This window comes from Anolis sagrei, chromosome 4, assembly GCF_037176765.1.
Source record: "Anolis sagrei isolate rAnoSag1 chromosome 4, rAnoSag1.mat, whole genome shotgun sequence".
Lineage (NCBI taxonomy): Eukaryota > Metazoa > Chordata > Lepidosauria > Squamata > Dactyloidae > Anolis > Anolis sagrei.
Window position 1 is genome coordinate 141,473,221 of NC_090024.1, and position 19,181 is coordinate 141,492,401.

The following is a 19,181-nucleotide window of genomic DNA, read 5'->3' on the forward strand; positions in this document are numbered from 1 at the left end:
CCTACATTGCCCACATCTCCCCCTTGCCCATTCCACAGGTGGAAGTGTCTCCACCTGGTTTCCCCCCACGTTCATCCCGCTCTTTCCTATGAGAACATGGGAAGCTTCCCATGTTCTCTGGGCAGCATCCTAGCACGCTGCCAGGATGCTGGAAGCACAGAGCCATGCTGGAATTAGCCCTATGCCATCTGATGGGGTCTGGCAGGCTCTGTGTTTCCAGTGTCCTGCAGTGTCCTAGGATGCTGAAATTTGTTAATGTGTTGTATATATTCATATTGTTTTTCCATGTATTGTTTGATGTGATATATTCTAGGAATAGTTTTTTATGTGATCTATAGTTTGTGTTCACTAGGCTTAACTTTGCATGTATAGTATTTGTTATATGTATCCTTTTGGGCGAATATTACATTTAGACTAAAGTTTAGCCATATTTCTTGTAGAACCAACACTTCTACCCCACAGTAATGCAAGAACTTATCGCTGGAATTTTAGGTGGAAAGGCATTTTCTCCTTTATATACATAGTTTTTTCTCCTTTTATTGTTGAGGAAATTAATTAAATTGAAATTACTTGGCATCTGGATGGGAGGAGGTGAGTTGTTAATTAAGTGCCCTAGGAAAGCAATTTTTCAAGATTTAATTGAAATGTTTGTAATGGGTTTAAGCAATGACTCTGCAGTGGCCCTGATGCAGAAAGGTGAGAATGTGCATGGGTTTTAATTGCTGAAGCTTGACCAGTATTGAGTAGCTGTTGAAAAAGCATTAGTTTAGCGGGGAAAGGAATGTGCAATGGGTTATGGCTGCTCACTGCAAATTCTTCAGTGGAAACAACATTAATAGAGGGAGGAATGTATTTTAGGTCAAAGGTGACTGCGAATAGCTACGTAAGCCTAGTGACCATTGATTGGAACTAGGAATTGGGAATAAAACATATCTTAAATATCAGAAAAGTAAACCTCTTTAACATTCCCCTCAGAACAACTGTGGACCATTAAAGTATTCTGCCTCAGTGCAGCACTGTAAATAGCAAATTATCCAGTCTCAAAGTTCAAAAAAGAGCCATCTTAAGGAAGGCAACTGGGCAAGCAAGCGTTACTAAGTTGGACTTCTTTTTGGCTGCAACAGAGTTTGGAATGTTGTTTTTGAAAATCAATTTGTTCATGTTGACTGTTAGAAATTGATGGATTGATTCACTTTCATTAGAATCAGGAAATGAAATAGTTTAGTCCATCAAATGCTGCTAATGAATTTGTTCCTTAATTTGGTAATTATCAAATAAACCCTATGATTTAAAAGGAATGGCATGTATGAGTTTGTCACCACTCATCCACAAAGACATGTCTGATTTTTGACTCTGTTGAAAGTGCTCTGGTTGTCATTTGAAATATAATGATGGTGGATTGACCAGATATCCACATTCCACTTCAGCTTATTTAAGATTTGGAATCTCAGAATATTTGTGTGGGGAATGAACAGGCTTCATGGTACTCTTTTAGGCTACGTAATATATGCACTTCTAGATATACAACATATATATGATCAATTCAGGGGAAAATATAGAAATGGCAAAATCTGGGCAGTGAGCTTCATTACATTCAGTTGCACATAGGGCATCATACTTGCTTTATATAGCTATTAAGATGTAACACTTTCATGGAGACTTTTGTAAAACTTGAGCCTTTCTCTTTTTCTTTAACAGACTTTTTCAGATCACATAGTACAGCATTATCATATTAAACACTAGAATTTAGTCATCTATCAATTGCTATCATGAACCCCATCTGATTATTTCATATTTGCCCAACTATCTATTAAGGTTTTATGCATATACATCATAAAGGTTTTATGTGCACATAATTGTATGCCTTATATCATTTCCATAACCATATGTTGAAGCATTGCACATATCTAAAAAGACATTCTAAGATTATTTTCTTGATTAGTGTTACATCTTAACATTACATTATATGCATATTAGCAGACATTCATTACAAATCTAATGGGACATATCTATCTGTGTTAACATAACCTTACCAGTATCAGCATATACCCACAAATTAGGACAATTTATTAGCCTGTTAGTGTATCAGAAACACTATGATTGTCTGAGACAGCCATCTTCCTCATTTGAGATATGCTAGTAAGGCGGTCTAATCTAATGCTTTATCATTACTGCTCAGTGCTTTTAGTTTTGTCCAGATTATAATTTATCCAGTTGAAGCAAAGGTGTTCACTATTTCTTAATTATACATATCTAATCAAAACAAAGATCTATGATCCCAGTCATTGTACCATAGATATTTTCTCATTGCCTGCCATTTTAGTTGGATCATCCAGCACTAGAAGGATTACTCTATCTACTGGATGCATACATGGGGTTGCAATATATCACCTCTACTCATGAGACTAGAAGCTCTGGCATCCTCATCTCTTATTTTATTTACATTCCAATAAACATTTTTAAGTTGATCCCAGTTTTCAACAGATACCTAAACACACTCTCAGATTTAGCTTTCTGTATTACATTTTTTTTGCTCTATAGAAAGCATTGAATAACATTTTTGTTCTCTAAAGGTATATTCCCAGGTCACAAAGTTGGCAACTGAATAATCTGACCTGTAACAATCTGACATGGGACCCAAGATAGTTTACAATTTGCACATAGTAGTACTCATGTTTTTTCCCCACTCCCTAAGGCATACATTTCTTATATAACAGACTACAGGAGGGAGAAGAAGATTATTTTCCTTTGTAGGCAGCAAATGTTTGTCTGTACTATCCTTGAAAGGTTGTCTGTCTCTTTGTGCCTTTGTTTTGGGGATTAGGATTTATTCTCCCAGACTGGCCTGGAGCTTGTAATGTGGCCATTTTTTGGTATATGGTCACACAGTAGTAGTAAATGTTATTTTAAAAAGTAGTCAGTAGAAGTCTGAGCAATAAACTAGAGAACTGCAAACAAAATGTCTCACCTAAAAAGGAAAGATACTGGTATTGCTCTCTCTGTAGACTTATGGTCACTGACACCTTTAATTTATAGAACCTATCAAAGCTACACTGCCATAGTACCTATAGTTGGTAATTGTAGCTCTAAAAATCCAATTGTTGATTATAGAGGACAAAATGTAGGGCTTTCAGTTGCTCATACCAGTCAGCCTTGATATGATTTTAGCTTGAAACTAGTTGCCTAGTATAAGGGATGTTTGTGTAAGATTTTACTTTCTTTATCATATAACACCCCATTTTCAGAAACTCTTATTCACATCAGACCCAAATTTATTTAAACAAATGTTGTATGTTGGTATTCAGGATAGGTAAATGTCTTGTCTAGCAATCATTTTAACAGAAATATTGTGGTTTCTCATACTGTACAGCTTTTGAAGTAGAGACTGGTGGACTCCCCCTTACATTTAGCAATTTGACCTTTTACAAGAAAGAAGAGTTTTTTAATGTCATACCTCCCAAAAGAATGAAAATCAATTGTACTGTACTCCATAAGTCTTTTCTAATATATCATCCTTGGACAAACTATCAAATAGTGAAGTATTTGGATGAGGTGTTTGGGAGCGGAGCATAATGACAAACTGTTACATATGATAGCTCTGCTCCTTCCTGGTTTAATCTCTTTGTAAATGCTAACAGTGCAGAACAAGCATAAATTTGGCAACAGATGAAACCATATTCTTTGGTGATATCAGGAAGCCACAGTTTGAATGAAAAGGATCAACCAGGCTTGGCAAACACTATATTTTATAGTGTTGCCCAGGAACTTAGGACCTCATCACACTGGGGTGTGGGTGAGCAGGGATTAGGCAGTAGCATCTTTCTTCTGTTATGTATCATGGCTTTCTACCTTGAAAGAAGAAAAATTTACTAACCCCCACCACACAAGATGCACCTCTCTCCATTCCTAGTTAAACCATGTGCTTCTTTCAACCACACATCTATGTCATTTTATATATTTTTGTTGTTACTGTAACTGTATTTTTATTGATGAAGTAACTGGCTTGACTCTGAAGGAGTGGGGGGTGGTGATTGCCAACAGGGAGCTCTGGTGTGGGCTGGGCCATGAGTTCACCAAGAGTCGGAAGTGACTGAATGAATAAACAACATCTTTATTGAAGAGCTTATCAACATTGGCCCTAAAAACCAAAGTGGACTGGAAGTTACACTGAAACTATGGAACAGCCTTTCACTTTGGGTAGAGTGTGGTGAGCATGACTGGCTTCAAAGCTGATTGGTCTGCTTTCACTGTCACCTTTTTTCTGGACCTGGCAACACGGGAAAATAGAATCTGTGTTACCTTCATCCCCATTGCCACAGCACTGCCTCACAGCAATTAGGAGAGATCCTGGCCTTCACCAGCTGTCAGCAAAGGCACCCAACATTAGCCAAGAGCTCACCCTGAGATCTGAGGCCATCTAGCAGTGGGAAGATGGACACGAAAGTTAAAGTGATAGTCCAGTGGGGACACTTCTGTAACAATTAGGAGCATTGCTACTCTGCACTCACACTGGAATATTCTGTAGGTGTAGATGAGTCCTAAGTCTTCATGATAGTACATTTCTAAACTTATACATTAACCCAGGTTGGGTGGGGGGGAGGGTTTCCCTCTTCAGAAGCATTATTTTTCTCCTGTTTGACATAGAAATTTACATCTTTATTGCAATATCCTAAGGGTTCATTTCAGATTACAAATATTAGTAAATAACAGGCACTAATATGCACTAATTATGTGATGCACTAATTATGTTATGCACTAATTAGTTCATAACAGATAAGCCCCTCAACCCCACCATTAATGCAGAAATGCTGTCCTTCAAAAAGGTAACAACATTAACTGGGCATCTAATGGGTTAGAACATCTTAGAGAGACCAAGGTTTTGGTGATTGGCATATTGGTGATTGGCAATATTTATATTGGTATATTTAGTTGGGACTAAAATCTGTTCATGTGCATAGTATTTAATTGTCTTAAACTGTTTTAACTAGTTATAAGAGATTTTGTATGTTTGAAATGCCAAATATTTCTGTGTCTGGTTAAATTATTGCTCTTGTTTCTGCTCTTATTGGTTTTATTGTATGTCACTTTGAGTTCTTTAGATATAGAGTAAGAGAAAAATATATAAATAATTAAATAATCTCAAAGCAAATGTACATCACTACTAATATTGAACAACTAGATGCCACTACATTTAAGCAGGATATTTTCTTATCTGTGGTGTGTGTTTGCATAGTCCACTAGAATATATTTAGTTTTGATCTTTGGTGATGTATCATCTCCACATACTATTCAACACTTGGTAATTGCAGCATTGAAACATGTATAATGAGCATCATAGGTGTTAATGATGCATGTGTGTTTGGGGGGGGGGGAGCTTCTTGAGCATCAGTGCAAAGTGCTGCTGGATGGTGACACTTGACATCTTCAGCCTCAGGTCATTTAAGACATGTATGCATATTAGAAAAGGTGATTCTGTCCACCCCATTCCCACTGTTTTTTCTATCCACTAGCCAAATTAATTGATGTTCTAATAGTTAACCTTCTTAAGAATTTTGGCTTAGAAAGTATTTGAAATGTTGAATAGTTAATTAGTGAAAATGACATAGGGGAAAAAATATTGAAATTGAGGAACATTTCAAAAAAGCCCTCCCAATGGGAAGTAATACTTGGAAAGATTTATGATTTGACACATCTTGCTCTTGTGCTTCAAATCACATTATTTCAATCTCATCAGATGTGACATATAATTTGACTGTATAAGCTACTGTGACACAATGAATAATGCCTGGTCAAATATTGAAATGAGGAAAGGAGTTTTCAAATCCATGCTTAATGCAGCATTATATTGTTTTGATAAGGATTTTCCATCTTCTTTTTTGGAAAAAAAGGTGGGTGGGTGAATTTTGTTTTCCTCTCTGCATTCATCTTCTGTCTTCCAGCACAGTCATAGAGTCTATCTTCTTTTATGTAGTAATTAAGCTTGCAGTAAGTCCTGTATGAACAAGGTTCAGTTGATGGTTCATTTTGCCCGCTTGTCCAGTCAACATCAGATGAGGTAAAGAGGCAAAATGTAAACCTGAGTCCTTATTGCCCCATAAGAGTGTTCCTTTGGATAGATCCTTTAAAGATAACCTCAACCTGGAATGGATTCACTGCCCCCTGACCTGAAAGCAACCAGAAAATGGATATTGTGTATTTAAATTTCATATTGAAATAAATGATAGACACGTGTACTATAACCTAATACCTAATTCTACTTCCACATTGTGAAGACCAACTAAATCAAAGAGATTTAAACTACTGCTGAGTTATTCAGTACTTCAGTGATATATAGACTGGTTATCACTAGCAATTGAATTTAGACCTATATGTGTTTGAGAAGAAAGTCTTAGAAACACAATCCGAGTGTGTGTAGCTCATTCCAAACAGGGAGGAATCAAGTTTAAATTAGAAGTTTACATTTTTAATTTCTATAGAATTTATTTTCATTATTACTCTGAATCTAGCGGATATATAGGTTTACTACTTCAGTGACACCCAGACTTGTATTCTTACCCTACTGTGATCTAGCCACATTATGGAGGGCATTTTGGTATTGATAATTGGGTTTTGTTGAAATGTGCATTTCTGCTGTTGCAAGATACATTTACAAAAGTTTTAAAGTTAAATAAACATTGCACAGTTCTCTTGCAAGATTTAATACTTCAGGCTTTTCCTAAGAGAATGCTACACTGGCATACTTCTACTTTGGGTTGACCCTAAGCTGTTCTTCCACTGCTCATGTACCCTGATTCTCATCTCTTGACTTCTACAATGTTGTAGTCCCCCCCAAAAAAGAAATACAAAGGTATCTCTTAGTTTTCCTCGTTCTCATTCTAATTTTCTAACTGGAGTAAATGCAAAACATGTGCCTAACAAGCGTAGGAGAAGATTAATTTTCTGTGTACTATTCATAAGTTTTACACTTTTTAATATTTCTGTTTACTTGTTAATATAATAAATGCTAAACACGGAACTACAAAATAAATGTTCCACTTTGTGACACAAACTGCATTTTACTGTGACTAAAAATCAATGTTGGCATTCTAAAAATTGCACATGTAGGTCACACACGTAAGGGTAATGTGTTCCATTAGCAGCTGCTGTGTTCATCTCAAATTGCTTATTTAGACAAGTCTGTTCACAGATGACAATTTCAGCAAATATAGCTTTTTCTAGAAAATCTGTAAAGGAGTAAATGACAAGTAACTGATAACATTTCTGTGGGTTTTTTAACTTCTTGTTTGGTAAACCAATAAACTACTGAAATGCAATTGGCTTTAATTGGACTTAAGAAGAATAAGGGATATTTAAATGATCTCAGATGTATAGTATGAATAAAATTACCTTCATATTATGTTTATAGTGTGTATGTGAAACATAAAATGAATTTTGAGTTTAGACTTGGGTCCCATCTTCAAGATGTTATTATGCATATGCATATTCCAAAATCCAACACACTTCTAGTTTGAAGCATTTTGAATAAGAGATATTCAACCTGCAATATGATTGTAAAAATTCCTCATTATTGTAATTGATTTTGTTTGAGACATGCTCTCTTGACAGACAAAAAAATTCATGATATCCTTGTTATAATGATAAACATTATGGAGAAGAAAAATATGCCAGTTATTGATTATGGCAACCACCGGTATCATGATATACTGGGGGTTGCCATAATCAATAACTTCATATCATAATATGAAAGGTTCACAAGGGGCAAAAAGAACTGAATAGAGTGGGGATAGATTTTTCATGGGCCATTTGTAATTAAAACTCTTGACATCTAGTTATAGCAGCCCTGGGACCCCCATTACATTAACCAGATCATAGAGATTCTGGCAGTGCCTGTCAGAGGGAACGCATCACCCCACACCCCACATAGCTTGACTTACCCCATCCCACAGGGGGACGTGTCCATGGTCAGGCTTCCTCCCCATTGTTGCCAATGCAACATGGAAAGCCTCCTGTGTTACTGCATCATCGTATGCCGGTTCCTCTTTTTTTTTTTTTTTTTTTTGCCATGGAACCCCATCAGAAGTAGATGTATGTCATGGGATGGGAGCTGGCGGGCTCTGTGGGAAAAGTGAAAAGTCAACCACTGAATTTGGTTGTTGGTGCAATACAAACAAACTTTATGTGAATAAGAAGACAGGATTTGCTGGTTCAAGAGGATTTTAGCATGGGGCGAATGCTGCTATGTATATTTCGCCTAAGATCATCCATTGGGTTTCTATGGCCAAGTGTTGTCTGAAACTACTACAACACAAAGGCTTTTCACCAACACAGGCTCTAGTCTTCAAATATTTATTGTTACTGTGCTAACAAAGGCATTTGTTTTGTTTTTTTAAGATCCAACATAAGGCCACATTATTCTGAAACAAGTAGCCATGACTTCAAAATGCATACCTTCACTCGCGTCACGTCCTGCAAAGTCTGTCAGATGCTTCTGAGGTAAGTTTGAAATGGGCTGAATAGTAAGAATGACTCCAAAATCTGGAAGAACCATTATATTGCACATTTAAAAATGTCTGTTTGGGTATCCTGTTTTAAAACTGGCAGGATGAGAGATTCAAATGTAGTTACAGTGTCTGAACCACATGTTTGGTAAGAGATATGGAATTGTCAAGTTCAGAGACTGTGTCCCTCTGTGGTTTTGTACCAGTTGATCGTGAAGTGGAATTAGAATCTCAGCAAAAGAAAAGGTGTCCAGGTCAAAGAGTTGCAACAGAAAACCTCTGCTTCCATCTTGTCTACCCAAATATCTCCTCTTCATCTCTGTTTTTCACGTGGTTGACAATTATTTGTTGCAAAGTGGATAGTTCTGCCATAGGATAGATTACATTAATCTAGCTATGGCCTATGATAGAAATTCAGTTTGTGAAACATTATTATTATTATTATTATTATTATTATTATTATGTTTATTTACATCCCACTTTTGCTCTCCATAAAGAGACTGAAAACAGTGAACTTTAAGAACATTACAATACAATTTAAATTTTACAAATATACAAATACTGAAAACGTATTAAATATCATTAATATTAAAAATAATTCAGCTATATTTTAATAGCTCCTGGCATTCCTCCCATGTTTTAATAGAGATAAGATATCCCATATAATTCGAAAAAAATGTTATTTAGAAAATAAAGGTTTTATAAAACTTTAAGAAATATAGTGATGAGTGTAGTTATTCTCACTTAGACTGATACCCAAACAAGTGATATGAGTTGTATAATCACAAAAGTCTGTGAATTATTGTGACTTGTTTTGAACTGTTAAAGAGTCAAGTCATTCTTGAGCTTCAGGAATGGCTTGTTCTACTTAGAATGGATGGTAATAAATTATAACTCAGTTTTCAGAGCATGAATAACTTAGTGGGATCCAAATATTTGTTTCCCTTTGCTTTTTTTTCAGTTTCTGCATTTAAAAGGTTTTACGTGGCATTATTGGAGTTAATATTTTGACAGTTGGTTTACTATAGTCAGCCACAGTCTTTCTTTGCAGCCTGTTTGCTCCCTAAGACATCCAAAAGAAATTTCTCTCTTGTGAATTGTATTAAGATGAGAATGCAGAGAATCTTCTGTGAATGCGAGGTGATTGGAAGGTTAACTTTCCATGATAAGATTTCTGTTGGTTAAAGGCAATACAAATGAAAAGCCATTGAACTTCATTCCTTGAACAATTTGAGCCAGCATGTGGCTATTACTGAATGTGATACTCAGTTGGATATCCCCCCCAAACATTGAGAAGCCTTTATTGTTAATGAGCCATACAGTTATTTTTGCCTCGTGTAAACTCTTTCTTATTTCTTCTTTTCCCCTGAAAGATTTATTGCACTTTATACAATGCATTTATATTGTAATATGTTCAGTTGCTGAAAGTAGTTCAGAAATTTGATAACCAGAGCTGAGTGTTTGGGAACTAATATCAGACCTGGCCCTGCAGTTACGGCATGGTGAAGCATGCATCTCAGACAGCAGGACTCAACAAGAAGTGAATTGAACTGTTTCTATTCTTCTGCACCACTAGACTCATTCTCTGTCTTTCTTGTACCTCACAATACTGCCATGCCTTTCTTTCCTTAATAAAGGAGCAGAGTGATATACCTTGAATAATCCATGTGGATATTCATGCTTCATACATCGACATGTATCATTGTTTTCATTGCACATGGGCACCTTTCTGACTTGGAGAGAGGAGGAGGACTGCTCCCCTTCTTTCCCCCTTGATACTTTGTTGATCCTCTAATTTTCCCATTATCAAATGTATTTTACAGGGGGACATTCTATCAAGGCTATTTATGTTCAAAATGTGGAGCTGGAGTTCACAAAGAATGCCTGGGAAGACTAGAGCATTGTGGCAGGGCTAATTTTGGTGGTAAGTCACACTTACTGTTTGGGATACCATTTTTAATTAGGCTATGAACATTTGCCAGATAGAATTAAGGCTTAATTTGTCTCCAATTTGTGTTTATTGTGTCACCAATACTATTACAGAGGTCATTTATAAGCATAATTATATCTGAATGCTGAAGTCATAGTTACTTTTACAAATTTGTTGCAACATAAAATTGTGGAGGAAATCCAAAGAACAGAATTAATAATTCTGCACACTTGAAGGAACTTACCTTTTTTTAGTTTTGTGTTTGCTGAAAAGCAATTTTCTTCCCAATTTTTCATACCTCATCTTTTTTTCATATCAGGAGTGACTTGAGAAACTGCAAGTCACTTGTGGTGTGAGAGAATTGACTGTTTTCAAGGATGTTGCCTGCGGGACACCCAGATGTTTGATGTTTTACCATCCTTGTGAGAGGCTTCTCTCATGTCCCTTCATGGGGAGCTGGAGCTGACAAAGGGAGCTCAACCCCCTCTCTCCGGATTTGAACCACTGACCTATCAGTCAGCAGTTCTGCCGGCACAATGGTTTAACCCATTGTGCCACCGGGGGCTCCTTCATACCTCATAGTAAACTGCTTCTGAAACTCAAAGAGATATTAGATGTTCAAAGATATCTTAGTCAACAATTTCAATAGGCATGCTTAAACTCTTTGAGTTAGTGAATATAGGAAATGAAGGTGTCAGTAGTTATTAGTCAAGACAGTACACCAGAATGCCAGTTAAAGTGTTGTATAAGAAAAAACATATTAATTGTTTGGGCAGTAGATTCATATTAGTAAAACAAGAAGAACAGGGATGAAATTTCTGAGTAAGAAATAAACCACAGAGGGAATTAGAAATTAGAAATTCATGACTTTAATGTATCATCTAGTCTGGGAGATAAAATACCATAATTTAGTCCATAGCTGAGTTTTGAGATGGCTGTCATCACAGGACCTTGTCATCACTTTCCCTTAAAAGGATATTCCCTTTGGATGCGTTTTTGAATGATGCATAGGCTACCCAGTATATAAACACTTGTACTTTGGGATCATGAGGCTGTTTTCATATCCAATGTGGTTCCCCTCTCTACAGAAAAAGCCAACAGTCTGAACTAAACAAAATATGGGCTCTACCTCTTTCAGTGGGTAATAATAGAAATATTTTCCTTACATCCTTGAGGTCCAAGTAAACATTGGTCTTTATGTGTTCACTTAAAAAAATCCATAAAACAAGCACACACACATATTTTTTACAACTAGGTTTGCCACCTTAACTTTTCCAGATCTCAAATTGTGAACTGAAACCTGCAACAATCTCAAATCCTGGAGCCCATCCACATTAAAAAATTATAATGTTATGATTCCACATTAACTGCAGTGGTTCCATCCTATGGAAACATGGCATTTGAACTTTAGAGATGAGTTTTTGGATTCTCAACCAGAGGACTTAAGTGCCTCATCAAACTACAAACCCTAGTTTTCCATAAAATGCTGCCATGGCAATTGAAATGGAATCATAGTGCAGTGAATCACTTCACTCCTGTTTATAGGTCTACTTTTTAAGTTCTGGTGTAATGTTTTTACAGTACAAACCAACTAACTGTGATCAGTACTCATTTATTTTCGTAGACCTCGTTATAAAGGCAAACCATAGCTTACTAAACTGAGCTCTACTAGCTGGATGAATGTATAGAGAGATAGCCATATTTTGTTAACCATCTAGCCACCATCTATTTTGCAAAATGGTTTCAAACTGTTTATTCAGATTCTGTTTTGCAGTAAATCCTTAAATATTAATTAGACTGTTCTATAATTTGAGACCTTTCAGATGAATCACAGCTTCAGTATTCTACATCACTGGGCTATATTGAATAGAGATGCTGGATTTTGTAAACCAACACAGGCAAACAATGGGGGCACAATCCATGCATAAATTCAAAGTAAATACTGGATAACCACAAGTTGTCTATTCTTGATTGAAATTAATGTTTCAAAGGTGTAGTAATATTTGGAGATGTTTTGGGACTTTAATTCTTACCCAGATTGTACGAGAGACTTGGAAATTGCCATATTTTCCACAGAGGAAGTGAAAAGGGAAAAAAAGAGAAGGAACCAATGCATTCATGTTCATGATTAGGTCATTTTAAACAGCACAGCATTTCTAATTTTAGAAAATCAGGCCAGGGGTTTAAAAGAAAAACTAAAAAAGAACACCCTACATCTTTGATGTTATAAAATGATAATATATTCAATTCATTAATCCATGAAGTTGTCTGTGTGTGATCTCTGCCTCTAGCAGTTGAACAGAAATGGCTTAATTATGATATCCTCAAAAGGATATGGGAAGAATCTGCTAACATATAATAGGGTGACTGAACCCAAAGAGGGACTGGGTGCCTGTTCTTTTTAATAATTGTGCAGAAACGAATTTCTGAATATATGACTTGTCATCCGGTCTAAGACAAGCTACACATCGCCTAACGGTATAGGAACTTTAACTTATTATTGTCCCCTCATCACACTGTTTCTTAATTAGCTCTTCAGCTTGGTTAGCATTTTTGATCTGCAGCATTATCCAATGTCCAGGCATTTCTAACAACCTGAAGATGAGCTTTAAAGAGCATCCTGCTGTTTGTGTTGCACTACATTAGAAAATCTATTCATAATCCATTTAAAATGAAGCTCTGTGGTAGCTGGCTATTATTAGAAATGGAGTGCTTCAGTTTTCTCTGAGGCAAAATGCTGGACTAAAAAAAAAAAAAACACCTGGGAACTTTCCTGGAAATCAATAGAGTCAGCATGTTCACTGCATTATTTCTTATGACAAATGTTATGACTTGATAGTCATTTTATGATAAGCTATTCAAACAAACTGGAGGGCTGGCCCACCCATGCCATGGAAAATATGAAATGTTGAGTATTTGTTTTTATAAAATGCCATGTTGAACTTTGTACATAGGAGTGTCCAGATTGCTCACGATTACTTTTTATATTCTTCCCTAACCCTTTCTTTCATTTATGCCTAATAGTGGTAGGCTAGCATGGCCCATAGTCTTTCAAGAAGAAAGTAGCTAGAGATTTGGGTCCATTTCCCAAAGATGCGGTCTGCAGATTAATTTCCCCTTTGAACACAGCAGGACTTCCTCTTGCCTAACCATTAACAGGGCTGGCTTTTTCTGTTGCATTTTCCAGAATTTGTCTATTTACATTTTAGAGGCAAAAATGGGGACATACTCCATGCAAATTTGCACATAGTAACACTTTCTGCACACAGAACAATTGCTCTGCAAAAAAAAATGTTTCTGTGCAAAACAACCATAAGTGAATTTTGTACATGTCTTAAATTACTATCCATGAAAACTACAGTTTTTGAAGACATCTTCACCATGAGAAGAAAATTGCTCAAATATCTCATTGCTTCCTTTGTGAAGAATATTTTTTTAATAATTATTTAACACTAGACTACAAGTACTTGTTTTTATGAAGTGTCTTCATGTTGATTCCAATTTATGGAGACTGTATAATTCAATTTACCTGGCAGTATATATTCAAAGAACATTTGGAATTGCCTTCCTCTTAGATAGAGCTTGACTTGCCCAGTACTTTTCTGTAGCTAAGAGGGAATTTTAACCCTTATTTCTTGGAGACGGGGTGCTTCCAGATAGCGCCAAAATCCATGTTTCAGGACTGAGTAAAAAAATCCTGGAACCTGACAGCAGGTCCACACACAGACCTGTAAGTCCTGGGACATGGTCCCCTACCCTCTTCACAGCCTTCCTCTGTAACAGATCAAAATGTAGGGAGAATGGGGGACATCCAGCATAAGTTTTTTTTAAACCACTCCATTATGTGCTGGACCATATATGTGCACATGCAAATATTTTAATATAAGCACAAACAGATTTGCATTTGTGCATAAAAGGTGTAACGCATAACGGAGTGAATTTTTTAAAACTTTCATTTGACAGCCTGATCAGCTGATTAGTTGTTTCTGGCTTTAAAAACACACACTGTGTGCTGGAGCAGTCTACACAGGGGGAGTGAAGAAAAACACGTCATTTACATGACTGCATGATATACAGTCATGCAAAGGTGGACTTTTTTTTCAGGATTAATGGGTTTTAAGTACACCTTTTAAACATATACTTTTAACCCCTTAACCTATTTCCTCTTGCACTTTGACTAAATGTCTTTTAGCCCCCTCCCCCACCTTTAACCAGTTTACTTCTACTTTTTTGCTATGTGTGTAGAAGGGGCCTTTATGCAACAACAACAACAACAACAAAATTAAAAACTAAACCTTTCTATGTAGAAGCACAAATGGACACTATAAAATCAAACTTTAATTTAATCTTCTGTGTTCTGAATACAGAAGTATTAAAAACATATAATCATGCTGAAATTGTAACCAATTCACCTCTAAGTGATTTGCATTTGGCTTCTTACCATTTGATTCTTTGGCAGTTGCTGTTTGGTTATTTAACATACACAATCAAAAGTTATCAATTGATGTGAGTGAATTAAACCAGGGTCAAGATCCAAAGAGCGTTTTCTGTACAAAAACCTTTCCTTCCTCTTCTATGGCACAATCTGGTTTTGTAACTCAGAGAACCTTTAACTCTAAATATATTGTTTTATTACTCATTATTTGCGTTTATTTCCCCTCTTTCATCAAATGAGCTTGGGGGGGGGGGGGAGGGCATACCTGTTCCTCCTGCATTCCACTTGATGCTTACAATGCATTTCAAAAGTAGGTCAAGCTAAGAGAGACAGGGTGACCAAAGGTCATCTGCTTTTATGGATCAGTGAGGACTGGTACTTAAACATTCTATGTTGCAATTCTGTACTGTATCCACTTCAGTTGCGTTAGCTCTTCCTTCAAGGTACAGAACAATTTGTGCTGTTCTTTGGACCAAGGCTATTGACTCTGATGTAATGTGAAGCACTGTAAACATTCTGTCTGTGGCATAGGACCTACGATGGCCAATTCACAATTACAAATCACTATTGTGAAAATGTGAACAAGCACTAGCTGAGTCTTTTTTGCATTTAAACAAATGCTACAGCACTTTATATTATAATATATATCTTCCATGTCTGAAAGGCATATAAAAATGTATAAATCAGAAACCACACCAGAATGCAGAATCTACATAGATTTTTTGGTTCTCTAACCTAACACTTTCCAGATATATTTTGCAGAAGAGAAACTACCATCTTAGCTATTGTACACTAGATTTAAATTGCAATGCAAATTTAAACTCTTTCTAGGTTTTGCCTTTCTGGAGTCTCACTGACTTCACACTGTTTCAGAAAGTTTAGGATCCAAAACATTTTGCATGTAGCTTTATAAATGGATGATTGGAAACTATATGCCACAGAGGTGAGCAGAAACCTGAAGTTTCTTATAGCTGTTCTGCTCCTCAACTTGAGCCAATAAAATTAAGAGAACATAGTTTGCAAAACAACTAGCTGAGCCCCAGGCTATTGGAGCATAAAACAGGTATCAGCTAGCAAAACAAAGCAGTTCCGTGTACTCTCACCATATCAGGCTTACTGTTGAACGGAGTGATTGTTCAATCACTAACCATGCCAACTTTTACATTTGTTCCAGAACACGGGACCCTGAAGCATGAGGTAAGTGTACCTTTTTTGAGACTTAATTTCAGATCTGATTCAAAATGACTATTCTTGAGACTTTGTGGTATCTGTTAGTACAATGGAGACAGTACCCTTTCTTTTAGCAGTCATTGCTGTGATCTGTGAAGCTGTTCATGCTTTCATGCTTGAATTTCTTTGACAAACAAGGATTACAAAGGGAAAGAACAGGCAGAATATTCAACACTTTTAAGTCCCATTGATTTCTGTAAGGAGGAAATTAAATCTAGCACCCATAGCTTACACATCAAAAGCAATGAGGCTTAAATGGGCTAAATTGGACCATGTTCCCATTTTAAAATAAATTCCAGGGGATTATTATAGTTTTCTTCAAATTTCATAGCTGGTAAAGCCATAAGCAGGAAAATGTACAGGAAAATTAAGCAAATTACTTCTTAAATTCACGTTTATGGGCTAACCCATGATTCAGCGGAGGAATCACTATTGGTCTAAATGTTCTTAACTGGATCAGATGAGTGAGACTCTACATGAATAGAGTCCAGCAGTTCTTAATATGGGTGCTGAGTTAGGACAGTCCACTGCCAAATGTTGATTTAAGAAGCTGAGTCCTTTTCATAGCCCTTAACATAGTGCCTGGATGGTAACATTAAATGGGCACTTATTCAGTGAGATGGTGTGAGTCTCAGGACATTATCTTGACAGAGTGATAGAAAGCAAATCAAGGTTACATTTGCTGGCTTCAGACTCTAATATCCTTTTATATTGTACTGAAAAAGTTGCATTAAAAGAAAGGGATATTTGGACTGCATTAGTTAATTGTCTATTATTTCATGTCCAGCAGCACTAACAATTTTTGGAATATCCTTCATGTATATTAGGAACCTTAGAGTTTGGTTGAAAGCATGTCTTCCCCCTTTGCAGCAATATTTTGCAATATATTTTGAAGTTAAGTGGTAGTGCAGGGAATTTTTTTAAATTGGCAATACACACACACACATACATATACGTACACATACACATACTTGTGTATACATTGACTTCATGTATAAATTGAGATCAGGTTTTGGGATTTTGATATGGCTATCCACCTCCGACCATTGCCACTGCCATTTTTCCATCAAGGGATTTAAAAAATCTATCACCATGACAGAGAGAATAAAAGGCTGGTTGGGTCAGTGCTCCTTTTAAATTCTCCCAAGACTGAAGTCTTGCCTTTCACCACTCTACTCAGAGAAGGGATGGTTCCTTTGTTATGTATATAAGTTAAGGTACAGTACATTGCCTTGTGGACACATTTCTCTGGTTCGATTATGTGACTAAGATTTCCAGTCTTATACGTGAGTATATACAATAATGACTGGGCACCAAGAGACAGTTTGCAGAAATGTTTAACTAGAAAAACTCTTTTCTTTTTTCAAAAATACAGTTTTCTTATTTTGCACAGTATTATCTGTCCTCTGTAAAGCAGTGTGACACATTTAGACAGATAATGTTATTGGCACAGAAGATAGAAAAAAATACAATGTTCTGCAAAAAAAAAAGTGAAAATTTCATGGAGGTGACATACACAGGTTGACTGCTTTCGGGAGTTCCTACATCTTAGATAGCTCTTGTGCAAAATAACCAGTTAATCATTAATAAACTATAAAAATCACAAATGCATGAGTCATTTTCTATTGTAGCAATGATTTCTTCATCCATGTGATACTTTGATTACTGAGATTCAGGAAAGTTTTGTATTAATGTGTTACAGACTGTTTCCTGTTCAAAAGTATATTTGTTTAGAAAATTAGTTTAAAAACCTAGATGATTTATCTACAGCAGGGGTGAGAATTATGCTGCTCTCCTGACATTAGGTTGCAGCTTCTAGCATTCCTCAGTATAAGCTAAGCTGGCCTACACAGCTGGGAATTCTAGTCCAACTATATCTGCTCTACAGTCTCAAAATATATAGTTCCATCCGTGCTGTACAATCTAAGAATACACAATGGGCTGTAGGTATCCATTGGGGTTTGGTTCTAGGATTCCTCCCCTCCAGATACCAAAAACAAATTGGATGTTCAAATTTCATTATATATAGTGGTGTAATTGGAATGGTGTCCCTTATTGACAATGGCAAAATCAAGGTTTGGTGTCTAGATTTTTTTTGAGGGGAGGGAGTATGTTTCCAAACTGTTAATGGTTGAATCCACATAGGATGAAGTGTATAGGTATACGATGATTGCTTCTTAGGGGATTAGATAACTTCATAAGTAGAGCTCCAAGAAGCTGAGAAAAAATTACTGCCTACATTAGATTTGCGTATGACATTTCTTATAATTGATAATGTGAATCTGAAACTCTTGGATATTCCCCTTTGAAAAGCATGAGTCATCTTTCCCCTGGAAAATGCGTGCAAACATGTACACACAAAATTTCAGTTTGGTTTTTTTGGCACTGGAAACAACATAAAGTGGAAATGGTAATTACTCCACAAATGATGAAAATACTGAATGACATTGTACATTCCCATTATGTAGAATAGCATTCCATGCCCGCCTATGCTTCTTTGGAGTAAAATAATACAGTAATGCAGTATGAACATCCTTATCTGGAAGACTGAAATCCCAGATGCTCCAAAATCCAAAATTGTCCGCACAAGTGGCTGAAATTGTGACAGTTTTCTATTCTGATGGCTCAGTGTACACAAAACATGTTTCATGTACAAAAAGTATTAAAATATTATGAATAAAATACCTTCAGGTTATGTGTATAAGGTATATTTGAAAAATAAAGGTCTTTTGTGTTTAGACTTTCAAACAGAGGCATTTAACCACCCCCATCAATTACAAAATCCTCAGCACTTCTTCTCCTAAGCATTTTGGACACATGTAACATTATTAAATTTTAAGTTTTCCCACCCAACAAATACAGTTGTCAAACAATTGAAAAGAAAGTTAAAAGATTTTTTTTTTAAAAAAAAATGCGTACTTTGCAGTCCACCTGAAAACCTGTCTTTGGACTCTGTAGGGTCCATAGATCAAAGGAAGTACCCGTTTTTTAAATAATATTTTATCTCTATAGCTGTTTGTGGAAGAGGCTTGGCTGTTGTTACTTTTGACATTATGTAGGATGATCTTGCCAACCTCAGGTACTAAAA

General features: G+C 36.2%; 1 protein-coding gene across 2 annotated transcripts in view; it reads left to right on the forward strand.

The window, feature by feature from the left end:
• Positions 1 to 19,181, forward strand: part of VAV3 (vav guanine nucleotide exchange factor 3) — a 193,810-nt gene that overhangs the window by 117,005 nt on the left and 57,624 nt on the right. For both annotated transcript variants that reach the window (XM_060774052.2, XM_060774053.2), the window contains exons 16-18: positions 8,392 to 8,493; positions 10,322 to 10,422; positions 16,038 to 16,060. In XM_060774052.2, the coding sequence (XP_060630035.2) occupies positions 8,392 to 8,493; positions 10,322 to 10,422; positions 16,038 to 16,060 (226 nt within the window). The remainder of the gene's footprint in view (positions 1 to 8,391; positions 8,494 to 10,321; positions 10,423 to 16,037; positions 16,061 to 19,181) is intronic.